This window comes from Nicotiana attenuata, chromosome 2 (genome assembly GCF_001879085.1).
Source record: "Nicotiana attenuata strain UT chromosome 2, NIATTr2, whole genome shotgun sequence".
NCBI lineage: Eukaryota > Viridiplantae > Streptophyta > Magnoliopsida > Solanales > Solanaceae > Nicotiana > Nicotiana attenuata.
This window is the reverse complement of record NC_031990.1, coordinates 64,666,790-64,687,156: the sequence shown is the minus strand read 5'-3', so window position 1 is coordinate 64,687,156 and position 20,367 is coordinate 64,666,790. Positions and strand designations below refer to the sequence as shown.

General features: G+C 34.5%; 3 protein-coding genes and 1 pseudogene across 7 annotated transcripts; 2 read left to right on the top strand and 2 right to left on the bottom strand.

Moving 5' to 3' along the window:
* Positions 3,271-5,836, bottom strand: LOC109211707. Of its 5 annotated transcripts, none has more exons than XM_019375294.1 (5): positions 4,972-5,836; positions 4,791-4,884; positions 4,577-4,718; positions 3,669-4,499; positions 3,271-3,589 (listed from the first exon to the last, which is right to left on the bottom strand). In XM_019375294.1, exons 4-5 carry the CDS (start codon positions 4,344-4,346, stop codon positions 3,281-3,283), a joined length of 987 nt encoding a protein of 328 aa, XP_019230839.1. In that variant the 5' UTR covers positions 4,347-4,499; positions 4,577-4,718; positions 4,791-4,884; positions 4,972-5,836; the 3' UTR covers positions 3,271-3,280. The 5 variants fall into 5 exon arrangements, with proteins under 5 accessions (XP_019230839.1, XP_019230829.1, XP_019230834.1 ...); XM_019375284.1 differs by having other exon boundaries at positions 4,577-4,884; positions 4,972-5,155; positions 5,612-5,836; XM_019375289.1 differs by having other exon boundaries at positions 4,577-4,884; positions 4,972-5,124; positions 5,612-5,836.
* On the top strand, positions 7,972-9,480 carry LOC109211701 (uncharacterized protein At5g19025-like). Its single transcript, XM_019375269.1, has one exon. It carries the CDS (start codon positions 8,291-8,293, stop codon positions 8,957-8,959), a length of 669 nt encoding a protein of 222 aa, XP_019230814.1. The 5' UTR covers positions 7,972-8,290; the 3' UTR covers positions 8,960-9,480.
* On the bottom strand, positions 13,069-16,370 carry LOC109220403. Its single transcript, XM_019384880.1, has 3 exons — positions 15,333-16,370; positions 15,089-15,251; positions 13,069-13,568 (listed from the first exon to the last, which is right to left on the bottom strand). The coding sequence occupies exons 1-3, from the start codon at positions 16,368-16,370 to the stop codon at positions 13,069-13,071; spliced, it is 1,701 nt and encodes a 566-aa protein (XP_019240425.1).
* On the top strand, positions 19,245-19,869 carry LOC109223008 (annotated as a pseudogene).

The window sequence follows — 20,367 nt, the reverse complement described above, 5'->3', positions numbered from 1 at the left end:
TTTGTATTACGCTGTTGGGTTTTTAAAGGGGGTAAATGAGAGATGGAAGAGACGCATTTTGAATTGTATATTTTCGCTAGCGTTTGGCTATAGATTTTTAAATTTGTTTTGAAAAATCTGATTTGGGTGAAGTTTGGTTTGAAGATGAAAATGTGTTTGGACATTATTTTTTAAAACATATTTCACTTTTTTAAAAAAAAAAAAATATGAAACATGATTTATACCCATAAGTTCTAAAAACTATCACAAATGCCCAACAGTACCTTCATCGATAACATTCATTATCATTATCATAAACCATAGTCCTGAACATAAATAAATTTGATACAAAATTACTATTTTTATAATGAACTACATAATACACTATCAGATGACTGAGAAGATGAAGCAATATTGTTACAAAATAGTTGGCTCTTTTATAAAATAAAAAGTTTGGCGCAATTTTAAAAAATTTTAAAATAGTAAAATTTTGCGCCAAAACCAACACTTGGAATTTGGGAATTTGCCAAAATATAAATAAAATTTATGAACAAACATGTATTTGCCAAAAAATTGAAAAAAATTTGGCAAAATTTATGGCCAAACGATCCTTCATCTCAACCTATCACTGTCTATAAATTTAGATGCTTAGCCTCATTTTGCGTAAATAAAAATTCTGAAAACTTCCTCTCTTTTCTACATTGTTGCATTATGTTTTCAAATAAATATAAATGTCAAGTGTGATTTGCTCCATTTATTGAGTTCGTTGAAGTTAAATAATTTGTAGTGCCGCTATCACAGAATAGTTATTTCTCTCTATCCTAAAAATTAATCCAAAACTTTGGGCAACAGTGAGGAGATTAAATTTTTTATGGACATACAAGCAATTTGTGGGCTCAGAATAAGGACACACAAGCAACTTGTGGACTCGAAATTATTTTTTGTTTCTGCATTAATACATTAACACCATTCATGGTTGCTCCTTTTCTAAAAATTATTCTCATAAATGATAGTAATCTCTGTTTATTCCAAAGCTGACACTTTTTTTAATCTTTGTTTATTCCAAAGCTGGCACATTTTTTTTTTTACTCTTTTAGCGCTTTCACGCTGGTAACTCATTAACTAAGGGATCCATCTACATACAAGCAACTTGTGAGCTCAGAATAAGGACACACAAGCAACTTGTGGACTCAGAATTATTTTTTGTTTCTGTTTATTGCATTAATACATTAACATCATTCATGGTTGCTCCTTTTCAAAAAATTATTCTCATAAATGATAGTAATCTTTGTTTATTCCAAAGCTGGCACATTTTTTTTTTTACACTTTTAGCGCTTTCACACTGGTAACTCATTAACTAAGGGATCCATCTACATCAATACATTTTTATTACATTTCCTTTTCCCTCTCTCTTCTACAATTTTTTTCTTCTCTTCCATAAATAACACTTACCCAAATATATCAAAGATTATGAAAAAAGAATATTTAAATAATTCCCTCTTTAATATAAATTTGTCATAATAAATTTAAAAATTCTTTATGCCATGATTTTCTCTTCCTGCCACAAAATTCAATCACTAAATAAGCATTCATGAGTCATTTTTATACTGTATATACAGTAATAGTATAATATAATATTTAAACAACTACCATGTGCTCTAATTATATAACATTTATACAATATTTTATTGCTTCTCTAATTTTCTTGTTTGAACACAGATTTTTAACAAGTGATTTGCTCCGTTTGTTGAGTTTCACACATTTACTCTTACAAACCCAACATGTGTGAGGCGAGGTATGTCCTATTGTTTTATTTAGTTATTGTTTTAGTAAATTGTGTGTTTATTTTATTTATTTTTATTTTGCTTACAGTGTTTCAAAATTGCTATATTGTTATTGTTATTAATTGCTTAAGAGGTTGCTCTGATGGTAAGCAACCTCCACTTTCAACCGAGAGGTTGTGAGTTCGAGTCTCCCCAAGAGCAAGGGGACTGGGTTGTTGTTGTTGTATTAATTACTTATAAGAGTAAAATATAAAAATGCAAAATTGGAGACTTATAAAGGAAATTTCTAAGACTTATAATAATTGGTTATATCTATATAATTTAACGGAACAGTGACAAAAATAATGTTGTTTCGTCTAAGTGCTTGTGTTTCTAAGAATAAGAATAAAACACTACCTCAAAGCAACAATTTTTTCCGGGGCATTATGGAAAAAGAAAAAAGTTCACTTTGTCATACACAGAGAAGTTGCAATGTCTAATAATTGACCCTGTTTGATTGAAATTTTGGGTACGCCAATGAAGACAATGCCACTTTAGGAGCAATGTTTCAGAAGATGGAGAACACAAGACTAAGGATTACTCTAAGGTGGTTTGGTATATGGCAAATCAGCATTAGCTCCAGGTACGAGTAGAGTGCAATAATATCATATGGTGGCTAATGGGATTTCATTGTTGGATACGCAAGTTTGTGATATCGACTGCACAAGTGCATGTGCATTTCTGCTTAATGCTCAATTGATACTTGTTATTTACTAGTTTATTTTTCTTTGTTGAGTGTTTTAAATTTTTAGCCAATTTTCTTTAAAAAATAAAATGAAGAGGAATGTCGACCACAACTTCTAAAATTGTTCTTTTTGTAATAGCATTATGAGTTTATGACCTAGAAAAAACCTCAACAAATCTCACTTGCCGATACCACTCTTATTGTCGGTTAACATTAATTTTTATTGAACCCGTTAGTGTAAAATTCTGGGTAAATTTCACAAATTGTCATATAACTATTATATTTTTTCACTAAAGTCATATAACTTTCTTTTCTCACACAAAAATCACAAAACTTTCACTACTTTACTCAAAAAAGTCTTAGTGGCCGGCAAAGACGATTCTCCGGTTGTTTTTTAGTATTCTGCAATTTTTTTATTTTTTAAATTCAGTCTAATAAATTATGAATCAATTAAATATCCATGACTCGACTCGACCCGATATCTATATCCACAAATTAAAACATCCCCAAATTCTATACTTCTCATAATTCTACCGTCAAACTATACAACTTCATGAATGCGGAAAAATTATCATGTTATTTTCTTTTCAGTTATTCCGGGACCTCTCTCCTTGGGTAAGTATCTTATTTGTGATAATGGGTAGGTGCTTCAGAAATCCCATGACCAATTATTTAATTCTAAAGAAGTACCTAACAGTGAATATCTTAAATTAAAATATTCCTGGGAACTAAAAAAAACTTTTATGGAAAAATAGAATTGCTTTTGTAGGAGAACAAGCAACGAGCAATACCACTAAACAAAATATTGCTTACTAAGCAATACAACAAATAAAATGTGCATCAACCAAAAGACAAAAGCAGACACAATATATTGTGCCAATTTAAGTGTATGCCATTTGTAAAAGACAAGAAATTTTAGACAAACATCCCTATTTGTCTTTGAGAGTCTACACTTTTTCTTCACCATAACTTGCACATAATCTTGCATAACTTTCTTCTTGACTTCCCTGCCTCTTTTTGATACTTTCACAGCGTCAGTGTCACCTTGCACAATTTTTTGACCATGTACAACTCTCCCAACAACATCTTGTTCAGCAACATCCTATAAAACAATACAACACCATGAGAAAAAATAAAATTAGCACATAAAAAGGACCATGAAAAGTTTGAAACTAATTTACCTCAATAGTTGATTGATTTGTTAAGATGAGGTCCACGTCTATCCTTTCTTCTTGGCTTTGGTTTGGAGCAGGGTCTTCATTTTGGGTTGGAGCAGGGTCTTGACTTGAATTTGGAGAAGGTGGTTGTTGGTTTGGAAAGCTAGAGGAAGTTGTTTTTGCATACTTACTATGGCCTCTAGCATTATGCCCAACCACTTTGCAAATAGAGCAGTTAACTTGTACAGTACCCTTCTTAGATATTCGTTGAGGTTTCTTCTTCTCAGCCCTCTTCTCCTTTGCACTCTGAGCAGCAACTTCTCTTTGTTTTTCTAGTTCTTCAGCCTCCTTTCTCCTAGCTTTAGGCTTCCTCCCTCTCTTTTTCTTGACTACCTTAGGTGGGAGAATGTCACCACCTCCTACAACCTCAGGCCAGTGATCTTCAAGGCCAGTAGGATTTATATAATAAGAGTATACTTTATTGTAGTTTTCCACTTTGTAATAGTCCATGACATAATCTTCTATTAACTCATTTTTGCCAAGAATACTAACCATACCATGATGATAAGGCAATTCAGTCAAATCCCACCTTCTACAAGTACAAGTCTTGGCAGACATATCAACAATATATGGCCCTCCAGGACCTTCAACAAAGACCCTAGGGCCTCCTGAAAAATCAGGTTGAAACTTTGTTGCCTCCATCCTAATTTTCAACAACTTTTTTTCAATCTTAGGGCATATTGGCCCTTGGTATCTCTCAATCCACTTTTTTTTTTGAACAACCTCCTCATCAACTTGTTCTTGATCATTTCTAGCATTGTTATTATGGCCTTGTCCCTAGCATCAAGTATATATCTAAAAAAAAAAAATATGTATAACTTAGTATATTATTAAAAATAAAAATGCATAAGAAAATGCAAATTCTTAATTACCTGTTGAAGCTTTCACATAAATTGTTCAACAACATGTCACATTCGGTATGCCATTTAAATAATGCTCGAGTCCAAGTATTGAATGGCCTCTCAGGGTGATTGAACCATTCTCTGGCCTATTTGTGCTCATGTTCCAGTTCATCTAGAAACTTCTTAAACAAGACTTCATTACTCGCTCTTGCCGCACTCCAAACTAAGTCTTTCAAATTCTTACCTTTGTGTTTTTGTCTGAAATTCTGATACATATGCCTAACACAATTACGGTGTTCAGCATTCGGGTACAAATCCTTCACAGCTCCAATCAGCCCCTTCAAAAATATTATGAAACATGAAAAAAAAAGAACAATGAATAAAATATAAAGAAATAGAGTAAAATACTAAAGAAATAATATTACCTTCTGTATGTCTGACATAAATGAAATGTGATGGCTGTTCTGAATCTCCAAATCCTCTCCCAGGTTAATAAGAAACCAGCTCCAAGTTTCTCTACTTTCAGCTTCAGCTATGACTGCATATGCTATTGATGCAATTATTTGGGTCAATAGCCACTGCACTCAACAAGTTCCCTCCATAATTTCCCTTTAACCAACAACCATCCAAGCTAATGAATGGTCTACAACTAGATTTAAAAGTGCTCCAAGACAAACATAAAACCCAAGAAATCTGCCTTCGTCCCTCCCCAAAATTACAGTAGAGCCTAGATTGCTTTTTAATAATTCCTCTTTATATGATAACAACTTTGCATAATGGGTTCCCTCATCTCCGTAAACCAATTTTTGTGCCATATTTCTGGTCCTCCAAGCTTTCATATAACTAATTGTATAGTTATAGTCATTTCTAACAGTTTCAATTAAACCATTCACGCTCCATGATGGATCAGCTCTGAATGTACTAAAATACCTATTAGCAAGCCACGCAGTATTCATATGGAAGTTGTCAAACACATTTCCACCTATGTGCTCCAAATTACAAGACTTGATATGAATAATCAGTGTCGCCAACTAAAATTCAAACTAACAAAATAATAATTTTTACCTCTTTTGGAGTCATTCCTAGTGCAGCAAAAGCATTTGTGTGTCACTAAGTGCAGCAAAAGTGTTATGGTTGTCCCTTAAAGTACTCCTCTGAGATAGAGAAAAGCCATCTTTTTGGCTTGAGAGCCCTGAAAGACCGCTGATTGAGAGCCTTGAAACAACGTTGCTTGGGAAGAGAATTGAGATAGTAGTATGTATTTTGCTGATCCTTGCTTGAGAGCCTTAAAAAACGCTTGAGAAACAACTGAGAATATCGAATTTTGGGGATATTTTAATTTGTGGATATGGATATCGGGTCGGGTCAGGTCGAGTCATGGCTATTTTAATTGATTCATAATTTATTAGACTGAATTTAAAAAATAAAAAAAATGCCAGAATACTAAAAACCACCGGAGAATCGTCTTTGCTGGTCACTAAGACTTTTTGAGTAATGTAGTGAACGTTTTATGATTTTTGTGTGAGAAAAGAAAGTTATATGACTTTAGTGAAAAAATATCATAGTTATATGACCATTTGTGAAATTTACCCTAAAATTCTAGGTCCGCCACTGTTAATGCTTTCGTGATCCGCAGGCAAATAGTTAGGAAAGCTCTGTAATATTGAGAATAAAATTTGAACTTAAAGGGTGTTTGGGTAAAACATTATAAGCTAATCAAACTGGTTTATGTACCTTTTGGTTGTCTGCACGTTTGGTAAATACCAAAGTGGTAAGCCAAAATCAATTAAAAATTATAAGTTCATCATCCCTAATCTATAATTCTTAACTTATAATAAACTGGATATTAGAAGGTTAAGAAAAGGAATTGAGCAAGTAGTGTTATAAGCATTATCCCAGTAAAAATAAAGAACAACTTTGGAGGCTAAAAATCAGTTTTTGATGTTTTGATAGCTCAGTACAAAACAATACCTAGATCTACAGATGATAATAGCAATCTTTTGAGGAACGAGCATATTTATGCCCACGCTCACCCACACCCTTTTTCCCAAACCAAACTGTGGTTCTGGCAACTTACATAACCCACTAGTGCTTCTTTCTTTCTGNTATTTTAATTTAATTTGTTGGGTTAAGACCATTCGAAACTTCCTAGAATGAAAGGTGGAGTTTGTTGTCCAAACATTATTATTAATAGAAACAGAAATTCAACCTTTCATTCTCATACTACACTACCTTTTCTTTCTTGTTAAGTTGTTGGTTTCAATAGATAAAAATTCCTCCCACTTGTGATTTAGGAATACAAATTCCTCGTACTTGTAATTTAGGTATATAATATATGTTCACAGTCACAGCTATTGGGAGTAGATAACGGAGTCGGCCCATGTTAAAGGACAATGACTAACATCGAATCAAGGGAAACTTACACAAATATTCCAAATAAATTTCAACTTACAAATCTCTAGCCATTAGTCATAGACTTACCAAAACTAGCCAACAAAAATTGAAAAACCAAATAATAGGGTTCTTTCTCTCAAAGAATCACATGCAAAAATCACCTTCCATATTTTTAAGCGTGATTAGCAACATTAGATACAGGACGGAAAGGAAATTTCATGGACGGGGTAGCAAATAAGGTGATGAAATACAAAAATCTATACAATATTCCAAAAATTTAAATAAAAAAGGAACTTTTTCAATGGGTATAGTTGAAATTCATTGAAAATATATAGATAAGTCAATATACAAAATTTGAGGAAGATTGGAGGTGATTTGGACTGGTTTTGTACCAAAATTCGTAATTAAATCGAGTTCAACAAAGTCTGCTGCGACACATGTATCAAACATGTATCACGCATGTATCACACACATAGGTATACATGGATATACATGTGATACACAGTTAATACAAATATGATACATATGTGATACACAAATGATACACATATCATTTTTTTTCATGTTCAGCTTTTACTTCGAATTTTCAATTTAAACCACCTCAAAACTTCACCAAATCATCCCAAAACTGAGATTCAAGCTCCTTAAGTTGTGCGCAATCTATTCTAATAACACTCACTTAAAACAAAGCAAAAATTTGATATTTTTTTGCTACAAATAGCTAATTGGCTAATATTAATAATATTTTATCAATTGATCAATTTTTGTAATGAGCTACTTATAAATGGACATAGCTGGTAATTTCCCTAAAAAGAAGTACATGCACACCATAAAACTTTTCTTTAAAATTACCAAACAACTTTGTCCAAAAACTTATTGAAAAAGAACTTTTCCAAAATTGTGCATATGGATCCAATCAAGAAAAGTCTGGGCTTTGTAAAAGAAAAGTAACGTGTGGGACCAATTGGCCCATCTGAACATAGCCCAAATAGATAGGAAAAAGAGGAAATATCTTAGCGTGTATAATTCTTCAATACATGAACCCTTTCATACGAAGGAACCTTACACGCTTTGTGATACAAACAAACTGATAAAAATGGCTATCTATTTGACTTCCTAAAAGATCTTCCTTGCCGTCTCCGCACCGTACCCTTTCAGGAACTGTAAAAAATCCAGTCTTTTTCGTCCCCATTTGAATCTTGAATTTTACTCTGATCGAATTGTTACAATTAATCCTTCAAACCCATAATTCTTTTACTGAATTATTCTAGATGGGTTGATTTAGATTGAGCAATTTGATGTTGGCTTAAGTTAAAGATTGGATTTTTATCAGTTCTTGGTTCAATTCAAATGGTCAGTTTACTGCCACTTGACCAAGAAAAAACCATGGCCAAATCACAGAATTCAACTGACCCTAGTCTGAAATTGGGGAAAATCAATCAAATTCAAAAGAAAAAGTACATTTCAAATTCTAAGAATCAATTAAGCATCCCTGCTTGTGAAAAATCTCGTTCTGCTTTGATTGATGTAATGATTTTGATTGCTGTGATTGGTGCCTGTGGGGTTTTGCTGTATCCTTCTGTTAACCTTTTGGTGAATAAAATACCTGAAATTCTCGGAACAATCAGTTCTGAGGTGAAAGAGGAAATTCTAGAAGCTCCAGTGGTATACATCTGTTTAGGACTTAGTATTTTATTTGCTGGAATAGCTCTTCTGGCAGTTACAGTATGTACAGGCAGGAGATGTGGGAAACCAGGTTGTCGTGGGCTTAAGAAAGCTGCTGAATTTGATATACAATTAGAGACAGAAGATTGTGTTAAGAATTCAGCAAAAGATGGAGTCAATATGAAGGGACTGTTCGAGTTACCTCGCGATCATCATAGAGAATTGGAAGCTGAGCTTAAAAGGATGGCACCTCCTAATGGAAGAGCTGTTCTTATATTTCGAGGGAGATGCGGATGCTCTGTAGGTACAATGGAAGTGCCTGGACCGAAAAAGAATCGAAAGGTTAAGAAATAAGAGTAATGTTTATCTGTAAAACATATTTTATACTGAAGTAGGCCTATGTCCTAATGATCAGATGATAAGAAGATACTATTTCCTTCAATAAGTTTATTGAAATAAAATCTAATGGATTATATAGAAAAGTCATTTGTACTGTTTATATTAAAATCATTTCTCTTGCTAGCTTTTTCATTTTAATTATGTTGGTAGTACTTAAGTGGTGTTTGCTTTATGCTTGGCATTAGATTAACTATACTTTTATGTCTTCCTGGGTACAAACAGTATCAATCTTTTCACAAACTACAAATGTTGCTCATTATCTGAAGTTTTAGTTACTAGACCTTCACATTGAGTTTAGTAGTATTATGAGTTACAATTTCGAGCCGTGGGAGCAGCCATTGATGCTTGCATTAGGGTTGGTTGTCTACATCACACCCCTTGGGGTGTGGCCCTTCCCCGGATTCTGTGTAAATGTGGGATGTTTTGAGCATCGGGCTGCCCTTTTAATCTAAGGAAAAAGTGAGACTTCTAAGCTATGCTTCTTTCTTGAGATGTTTCAGTATATTCCTACATTTTTTTCTTGATGTAAGATGTTCACAACATACTCTTGAACTTTGAAGTGTATTCTAGATCCCTCTAGTGCGTCAATTACTGAATGAAACAACTTTTGCTTCATATTTAATTGCCAATTGTTTTGTCAGAATTGCTCAATTCACGAAACTGAGATTTAGCTCATATCTTTCAACGGTTTGATAAGAAAAGAATGTTCTTAACTGCTCAGCGCTGTCTTTTGAATCTGTAAGTCGCTTCAGCTTGTTGTCATGGTGACAACATTTTCTATTGAATTGATGTCTGGACTTTTGATTATACCTTTATTAACAAGAACTTCCTGAGATTGTTCAATTCGTGTCCAAGAACTCTTCACCTTTCAATTTTGTGAATATTATGGGTGGCCCTTGTGCTCTCTGTTTCATTCTTTAGCAGTGTTTTTGTAGTATTTTTCTTTATTGCTTTTTCCTTCCCTCTTCAGATTTTGAGAATGGGGAGCAAGTTCGAAATTTTATTTATATATGTAGGAAAAATAATTTCTTGCTGGGTGTTATAGCAAGTTCCGTAACAGAGTTGATATGGGGTTTCTATTGAGATTGGAATGTCTTAAGATGGCATTTCTGAATTCAGCACTTCTTTTGCTAAAGAATTCACTTCTCTATCACTGCATTGGAAGCACATTACTCTTGGGGATGCCTTTACGTCTGTTTAATTTGATCTTTGCTGTTGCTTAATTTGCTAGTTATCTTGAAAAGTGTCAAAATGGATAGTTGCATATATTCAATATAAAGTGAATAAGCCTCCCACGATGTGGCTTAGTGTCGATGAAGTGGGATGTGAACAAAGACGAGGGTTCAAATCTCAACAGAGGCAAAAAAGTTAGGTGATGTTTTCAATCTGCCTAATCTTTGGTGGACGAAGTTACTCAGTCGTATGTACTGATGGGAGGTAGTAGGTACCCAATACAATAGTCTAGATGCACGTAAGCTGACCGGACTCTGTTGTTTTAAAGAAAATTTACTTTAGTCTGGTGTTATTGTCTCTAATGATCCAGGAGATGGTTCTGATATTCCAGGTTGCAGAAGCTATAGTACAAACTTGAGTAGCGTGGACAGAGCAAAGGGAGTGCAGTGCCCCTACAAAATAACTCGATTGCTGGCCCTTATTCGAGCAGGTGAGTTAATTTGCCGAAGCTATTTCCTCTAAGTTGAATGTGTTACTTGCTTAAGACCTCCATCAGAACCCCAAAAAGAATATCGCAACTGCCACCTTTTCCATTCTAACCATCAGTGTATTACCTATCTGTCTGCAATTTCAGCCAACTTGGGAATGTTTCAGAACCATATGTTTTATGTTTGTCTTTCCCATTAATTAGGTGAATAGTCTTCTGATACAGTAGATGTACTAGTCTTTTGAGGAATTTTAAGTGCATGTTAAGTCGCAGACTATCGCTCTCATCTCCACGCTCTTCTTCTCCTCCTCTTTCTTCTAGTCTTACCTTGTAATTCCAGAGAATTTTCACAAAGAATGCCACGAAAATAACTGTAAAAACATAATGCGATTGAAAATACTAGTTGCAAAAAGTGTTATATATTAGGAGACCATGAAACTTTATGGATCATCTCCTTCTCTAAAAGACAGGTAAAGCAATTCGATTAAATATTAACTTTGTTTTGGGTGCAAGAGTGAATCTTCTTATTTGGACAGTGGTTGCATCTATAATCCCCGTTCGACATGTTCATTGTTTTAATATTCCTGGATAGTAGTTGCGACCTTTTGTCTTAACTTTGAACAATCACACAAATTTGATCATTCAGCAGAACTTGTGAACAATTTAAAAAGAATGGTGCAATGAAGATAATACTAAGTTATGATTGTCCGTCAAAACTTGTGAACAATTGGACAATACATGCAAGATTTGTCCATCCTACAAAATTTATGAATAATTGAACAAGCGTAATTTTTCATTCTTCCGGTTATGCAGCGCCAAACCTATATTTGCAAAACTTTTTTAAACGGAGACAAAATATAAACATGGTCTCAAATCATCCTATTTGTTCATATATCCCAGAATAAATAGAGGCAAACTGTGGACTTTGAGGCCATTTATATTGCAAGTAGTAGAACTCGTGGACTAAAATTAATCCTATAAAGGAGTTCATAGAATTTTTTTTTGAAAAAGGATTATATAATTAAGACATTTAGAAGGTCTACTAAATTTCATGATGCAAATTAGCCAACATGGTATATTAGTCAAGAATATCTGCACATTCAAATCACGGTAAAATTTACCATCATTTGATGTTTACACTAAAATGAAGCAATTTAACTTTTGCAGTTAAAAAAAATATATACTTGCATTCGTCGATTTGGTCTAAAAACGAATTTGACAAAAGATCTCTAATGCGAAACATAATTTCTACAAGTGAATAGTGATAACTTGATAAAAATAATAATCTAATAAATTAAGACAAAATACATCATAACCCTTCAAGTTTGCTAGAATTTTCCGTCAAATATCATATCTAAAAGAGTGTTCTATTGAACACCAAACCTATGTGGACAATGTGCATATTTAACATGTTTTGAGAATCAATCACAACGTTAAAACGCATGAGTTTTTTTTTTTTTGGTCGAAATAAAATTTTATTTCAACCAGTTTTTCAATTTATATCACCTGTACTTTGGACTCTAGTATCAGGTCTCATGACAGAAACAAATAAACAAAAAAACCTATACAACCAAGGCTGCTTAATAAGATCTCATAACACTCATGGGTCTTTTCCTATCCTACTTACTATGAATTACAATTAGGATAGCTATTTAGTGTATTCAATATAGGTGTCCATTTGCATTTCTTCTGTCCTGTTATGTGCACCTGCATGACAATGTCTTTTGCTATATCTTTGACCTCTCTGCTCTGGTTTTGAAATCTTCTTTCGCTCCATCCAGATGTGATATACTACTGCTGCAAACACCACTCCTAGCAAAGTTTTCCTTGGATTCCTGTTGTTTACATTGGTAGTTAACCACTGCACCTTAGTTTCCCAGCTTCAACCTTTCTCTGGTATCTTAACCATTCTAGCATTCCTGTCCATAAGCTCTGTGAATATGGACACTCGAAATACAAGTGATCATGTGTCTCTTCTATGTCACCTCCACACAGTACACAAACATGGGTCACCTGAATTCCCCATTTTGCTAGTCTGTCAACTGTGGCCAGCCTTCTTTGTATTGCCATCCATAAGATGAATTGCTGCTTTGGTAGTATTCCAGTTAACATGACTAATGCTTTCCAGTGGACTTTGGGGTACCTTAGAGTAGCATGAATATAAGCCTTCTGAATGCTGAATCTCCCATTCTGAACAAAAGATTCAATTGTTGGTATGTCATTAGCCCACCATTCTCTTGCTGTAAACAGTTTCCTTACTAGCCAACTAGCCTGCTTTGGGACCTCCATTGTATTAATATCATTCCGCTTTATGTAGTGGCAATGTATCCATCTAATCCACAGCTTGTTTTTCTTAGCCATTATTGCCCAGAGGAGTTTAGTCAAAGCAGCTTTGTTCCATCTCTCATAGTTGATAATATTTAGACCCCCCAGCAGCTTTAGGTTTACCCAATATTTCCCATGCTATAGGAGCTCTGTGAGTATTCTCATGACTACCAGTCCACAAATAGTTCCTGCATATGCCATTAACAAGCTTAATAACTTTCTTTGGAATAAGGAATACTTGAGCCCAGTATGTCTGCATTTCAAACAGGACACTCTTAATGAGTTGTAGTCTTCCAGCATAGGACAAGAACTTTGATGTCCAGCTTGTTATCCTCTCCACAATCTTCTCAACTAATGGCATGCACTGGTGAATAGTAATTTTCCTTGAGGACAAAGGGACTCCCAAATATTTGAATGGGATGCTGCCTGCTGATAGCTGGAGTTCTGCTAACATTTTGTCTTTGAATTCCATAGGCACACCTGCTATATATAATGATCTTTTTTCCAAGTTTGCTTGTAGACCTGAGACCTTGGAGAAGTGATCAAAAACTCCCATCATTAACTTCACTGATACCTCATCTGCTCTACAACCATCAGTAAGTCATCTGCAAAGCAGATGTGTATGACTTGCAGTCTAGCACATTTAGGATGAAAGTTAAAGTTAGGGGTGTGCATTCGATTTATCGATTCGATTTTGACCCTTATCGATAATTACTTATCGATTATCGATTTGTACATATGCTTATCGTTATCGTTTCAATAAGGTTTCGATTTTTTCGATTTCGATTTATCGATTTTGGGGGCTTATCGATTCGGTTATCGAATACACCAATAAGAAAATTTGCGGGATTCCACGGAAAGTATATCGCTATAAACGCGCCTAACTACTATGGACAAAAAGAAGCTAATATAAGACGAACACCATTTATAATATAAAAATTGTGTCAACAAGCACATGCAACAAAACTAAAGTAAGGGATCAAATGTATGCCACCAACACTCCAACGGTATAAAAAAATAAAACAAAATAAAATACATCATCACGGCTAATTCTGTTTTCCAATAATTTGAACTTCATTCCCTTGATCTTTAAATAAGATCATTCCTTAAATGTGGTAGAGGAAATAATAGGGTAACGGGACTTAGGGTAAAGGAAAGGGTATAGATTAGGGAAAATATTATTGTGTAGCCGCTTTCAAAATAGTAGCGGAATATATATACATTCTGTATGTTATATTAATCTACACAAATAGGTAATTACTCATTTAACAGGTGTCTACAGTCTAGGGGTGTGAATTCGATTTATCAATTCGATTTTGACCTTTATCGATAATTACTTATCGATTATCGATTTGTACATATGCTTATCGTTATCGTTTCAATAAGGTTTCGATTTTTTCAATTTCGATTTCGATAACAAATAATCGATTCGATTTATCGATAAACCGATTCGAATGCACACCCCTAGTTAAAGTATGGGTTCTGAGTCAGTGTCTTCAGAGATCTGTTTAGGTACTCCATTGCTAGTACAAACAAGTATGGGGACATAGGGCCCCCCTTCCTTAGCCCTTTTCTTGCTGCAAATTTATCTGTTAGTCCACCATTTAGTAGTAGAGTATAGTTGACTGTAGATACACATTCCATGATTAGTGCTACCATCTTGTATGGTATCCCAAACTCAAGCAATACTGCTTTAAAAAAACTCCATTCAACCGAATCATATGCTTTTCTGATGTCTACTTTGATCATACATCTAGGAGAGACTGCTTTTTGAGAGTATCATTTAATCAATTCATGAGCTATTATGACATTGTCAAGAATATTCCTCCCTTCTATGAAGGCAGACTGAGAAGGTCCAACCAGTAAATCCACAGCTAGTTTAAGCCTATTTGTCAGTATCTTAGCAATAATCTTGTACATTGTTTAGCAACAGGAAATAGGCCTAAACTCCTTCACATAGCTAGGATTTTTCACCTTTGGAATCAATGTAACAGTTGTGCAGTTAAATTTTTTTAATAGTCTGCCAGTTTGAAAGAATTGTTGTACTGCTTCTATGACTTCCTTTCTAATAATCGACCAATATTCCTTAAAGAACATACCTGGTGCCTTGTCATTAGGCAGATTCTTCACAATCTGACAGATCTCCTCTGTTGTTACTACTTGTAACAATTGTTGTTGCTGATGCAGTGTTAGACAAGGACCATTTCTTGCTATGTTGACATCAATCCCTGGTAGTTCATCTGTTGCTGTCCCCAATAGTTGCTGAAAGAACTGGATGAATTCTATTTAAATGTGTTTTGGCTCAGTTATCTTCATCTGATGTTCATTATAGATGCAACTCACCTTATTTCTTGCTTGTCTGGCCCTCATATAAGCATGGAAATATTTGGTGTTGCAATCTCCTAGCTGGATCCATGTCGCTCTTGACTTCTGCCTCATAATTTGCTCCTGAATTGCTTCCCATTTCTCTATGCTTTCTACGGTCATTCTTTCTTCTTCTATCAGCTGCTTATTGAAGTAGTCATCATTGTTTTTCTCTTGTATCTCCTTCAATGTTTTTCTAAATTGTATCAGCTTATGATCAACTGAGGAATGTTCCTGTTGAATATCCCTTGTTTGTTGCTCAATAAGCTTTAGCTTTCTCCATATAGAATACATTGCATAACCTTGAATCTTTTGACTCCAAATGTTCTGGACAGCTTCCTTGTACTCTCTTTGTCGCATCACTGATGTTAGCAACCTATAAGGCCTTTTCACTTTAATCTTGATCACCTCAGTATTTATCATGATAGGGGTATGATCTGAGCATCCTGGGAGCATGTGTATTGCCTCTACCCCATTATAAGCATTGAACCAATCAGCATTCCCAAAAGCCCAATCTATGTGGCTATATATTCTGACTTCAGCATCCCTTTTATTGCTCCATGAAAATCTGCTACCTCTTTTTCTGATTTGCCCCACTCCAATATCATCAAGACAGTTTTGAAAATCAATCATTTCTGCTTGATGAACTGGAATTCCATTCACCCTATCATCCATATTTAGCACACTGTTGAAGTCTCCTATTATGAGCCAAGGTCCATTAGTTTGCATGTTCCTCAAGCTTCTCCATAGTGGAATTCTGTGTTGAACAGTGTGTAGGCTATATATAAATGTTATGTAACTGGTGAATGATGAATTTTTGTCCTTCACTAGACAGTGAACCGGTTGGTCAGTGCTTTCCAGAACTGTTACATGGACATTATCTTCTTTCCACAGTAACCATATTCTACCATTAGGTGCATAATCATAGTTGTCTTTGAATTGCCAGTCTACACCTATCTTCCTCTGGATGTTCTGTGACCTGTGTTTTTTAACTCTAGTCTCCAAACAAGCTATCATATCTACTTTATTTGTCAGCAAGAACTTCTTTAGTTCTCGCTGTTTATAGCACTTATTCAGTCGTCTAATATTCTAGGACACAATGATCATGGGGGCTTATGATAGCTGGGATTACTCTCATTAGCCGTTTGGCCTGCTATAGTAATAGAAGATTGCTCCTGCTGTCCCTCAGTTGATGGCCTCTCCAATATTGTCAGTAGTGCAAATGTATTCCTTCTTAACGCATGAGGTTTTTAGCCGAACATGGGTGGCTCAAGGAGAAGGCTAGTAAAGCCTTTACTTTAGGCCCCAAAAATTATTAATAGTGAATTTTATGTTTTTATTTTTCCTTAGATATTGAAGTTTTTAGGAAGAAAAAAAGTACATAGTTTTATTTTTTTTACAAAAGAAAAAGATGCCTACTTTTTAATAGTAGAATTTTTAAAACATTGAATTAAAATACTCAAATCTTCATATTAGTAAATAAAATATTTTTACAACAAGATCCAAGGTAACTTATTACAAACATATGGCTAATTAACATCTTACTAATTTGAATTTAACAAAACGTATAAAAAATATTTGAGAAAAAAACTATTTTTGTAATTGTGCGGATATACATTTTATTAAAATATTTAAGGCTTTAATTAAACTATTGTTTTAGTCCATCAATTTTATTGAGTCGCTTTGTACCCAAAATTAAGCAATCGGCATCTGCCACCTTACCCAACACCCTCTACTATTCAGACGCACCTATCATTACATTTTCACACCACCAACCACACTCCCACCTTAGAAATCAACTTTTTTTTTTGCTTCGTCAACTAGCAGTGAATATCGATCAAATACTAATTACTTAAAATATAAGTTTTTCACGCGTTCTAAGTGTGACATACGCAGGTGTAACAATTGGAGTTCATGAATATATGTTTGTTTTGATGTTTTAAAACTAATTTGAGACTGGCGAGTCTGGAGATTCAAAAAAGAACTTTAAATATACAAGTCTTATATTGGCTTGATAAAAACTTCAGACATGTTAGCAAGTTCGAAGGACTCAGTTTTGTAATTATGATGATTTCATCTCCTTAAAGAAATTCAATGAAAGAATAACGTGTTAAATGATCTTTTTATCCTTGAAAAATCTTAAAATTTAGTTGAGCAAGTTTTTATGGCAAAAAATGATTTTTGATAATAACCCATAACGTCACATAATAAACAAATTTTAAATCAGACAATACATAATTTTAAAATGAAAACAATTTGTGTTATATACAACAACTAAGAATCCCAATTACCAACATCATGATTAATAATAACATCAAACGGAAACATAACTTCATCCTCTGTACTTTCAACTGGCATCTTATACCTACAAATCGGACACAATCCGTTAATTCCCAACCACTTCACAACACAATTTGAATAAAACTTATGTATACATGGAATCTCCTTAGCTTCTTCACCGACTTCAAATTCTAACAAACAGATGGCGCATTCGATCCCTTGTTCGAAAATACTAACAATCAGCTTCTTCCATCTTATCCAAAAAAAAACCTACTACTCAGAACCACCTACCCTACAATCAACTAGCAGGGAAAGAGGAATAGTGGATAACAATTTGGTGTTGATTTATACAAGATGCGTTGATTTAGATTAAGAAATTTGGTGTTGGTTTAAGTTAAAGATTGGCGAAATACATAAACGGCCCCTTCATGTTGTCCTCAACGACCAGCTGAACACCCCAACTGATCCATTTACCATTTAGACACTTCAAGTGACTATTAAGTGTATCAAGTAAACACTCACGCTGACATGGCAAGTTACGTGTATTTTAGTTTCATTTGGGCGCGTTAGACTTTTATCAAAATTTTTCTCTCTTGCTTTCAAAATTAAATTAAATTTTGTATGTGGGTCCCACACTATATCATTATATTTTCCTCTAACTTTTTCCACCCAACTAGTTCAGGCTTCTTCTTCCTCATAATCAGTGTCGAAACAAAATTCCGACCAAAATTCCGACCACTGTTCCGATGAAGACTCCACTACTCCATTTTTTTCTCCCTCTATTTCTTCTATTTTTCTCCTCTATTAATTATAGGAAAAATCAAGAACTCGAAAATCCAAAGACTAAAAAGTGACGCCAAATCTAGTGGTCTTCAAGGTTATCCATGGCTGAAGAAGTTATCACAAGCAGTGTTGAAACAAATTTTGAAGAGGTGTTCAACTTCAGGCATCCAACTAGAGCCTTCACTGGTCCAGACTTTTTCTTTTTGAGGCAGAAAAAGATTCAAACAATCCCTTTTGCTTGGAGAACAATTTTTCGATAATGGAGGTCGCATAATCCGGCGAGGTCAATTAATGATCCCTTCGTGGGTTCTCTTTTTGGCTATTCTCTGTTATTTCATATTGGTTTGAATATTAATTTGTTGGGGGGAAGGGATTTAAGAAAAGGAGATGGAGGACATGACTGATGCAAAGAAGAAGATGAAAGGGAGGGGGGAATGGGGAGGGCGGAAGGGGGAGGGGTAGTGCTAGTGAGGGTTTTTATTTAATCTTTAATGTATTTTTTTTAATTATGTGGCAATTTTTTATTCCAATTTACACGTATCATTTTTTAATTGGCTCATTTGACACGTCATTGGCAAATGTAGCTCAAGCATAGAGTCTTCACTCGGGTTTACTTGATACACTTAATCGTCATTTGAAGTATCTAAATGGTAAATGGATCAGTTGGGGTATTAAACTGGTCGTTGAGGACAACTTGAAGGGGCCGTTTATGTATATTTTTATCAATTTCTCGGATCAATTCAAATGGTCTGTTTAGTGCCACTTGACCAATAAAAAACCATGGCTAAATCACAAAATTCAACTAACCCTTGTCTGAAATGGGGGAAAATCAATCAAATGCAAAAGAAAAAGAACATTTCCAATTCCAAGAATCAATTAAGCATTCCTGCTTGTGAAAAATCTCGTTCTGCTTTGATTGATGTAATGATTTTGATTGTTGTGATTGGTGCTTGTCGGGTTTTGTGTTAATCTTTTGGTGAATAAAATACCTGAAATTCTCCGAACAATCAATTCTGAGGTGAAAGAGGAAATTTATGAAGCTCCAGTAGTATACATATGTTTATGAGTTAGTATTTTATTTGCTGGATAGCTCTTTTGGCAGTTACAGTATGTATAGGCAGGAGATGTGACAAACCAGGTTGTCGCGGGCTTAAGAAAGCTGCTGAATTTGACATACAGTTAGAGACAGAAGATTGTGTTAAGAACTCAGCAAAAGATGGAGTCAATATGAAGGGACTGTTCGAGTTACCTCGCGATCATCATAGAGAATTGGAAGCTGAGCTTAAAAGGATGACACCTCCAAATGGAAGAGCTGTTCTTATATTTCGAGGGAGATGTGGATGCTCTATAGGTACAATGGAAGTGCCTGGACCAAAAAAGACTCGAAAGGTTACGAAATAAGAGTAATGTTTATCTGTAAAACATATTTTATAGGCCTAAGTTCTAATGATCAGATGATAAGAAGATACTATTTCCTTCAACAAGTTTATTGAAATAAAATCTAATGGATTATATAGAAAAGTCATTTGTAGTGTTTATATTAAAATCATTTCTCTTGCTAGCTTTTTCATTTTAATTATGTTAGTAGTACTTAAGTGGTATTTGCTTTATGTTTGGCATTAGATTAACTATACTTTTATGTCTTCATGGGTACAATCAGTATCAATCTTTTTCCAAGCTACCACTGTCGCTCATTATTTGAAATTTTAGTTGCTAGATCTTCACATTGAGCTTAGTAGAATTAAGAGTCACAGTCAAGGCTAGGAAAAAGAGAGACTTAAATTGCAGCAAATAGGCTTTAAGGTTATATTTCTTTCTTAGATGTTTCAGTACATTCTTACATTATCCTTGATATAAGATGCTCACAAAATACTCTTGAACTTTGAAGTGTGTCTAGATTAAGGGTGTTAAATGGGCCGGGTCAGCCCGGTTCCGGACCGGCCCAGACCGG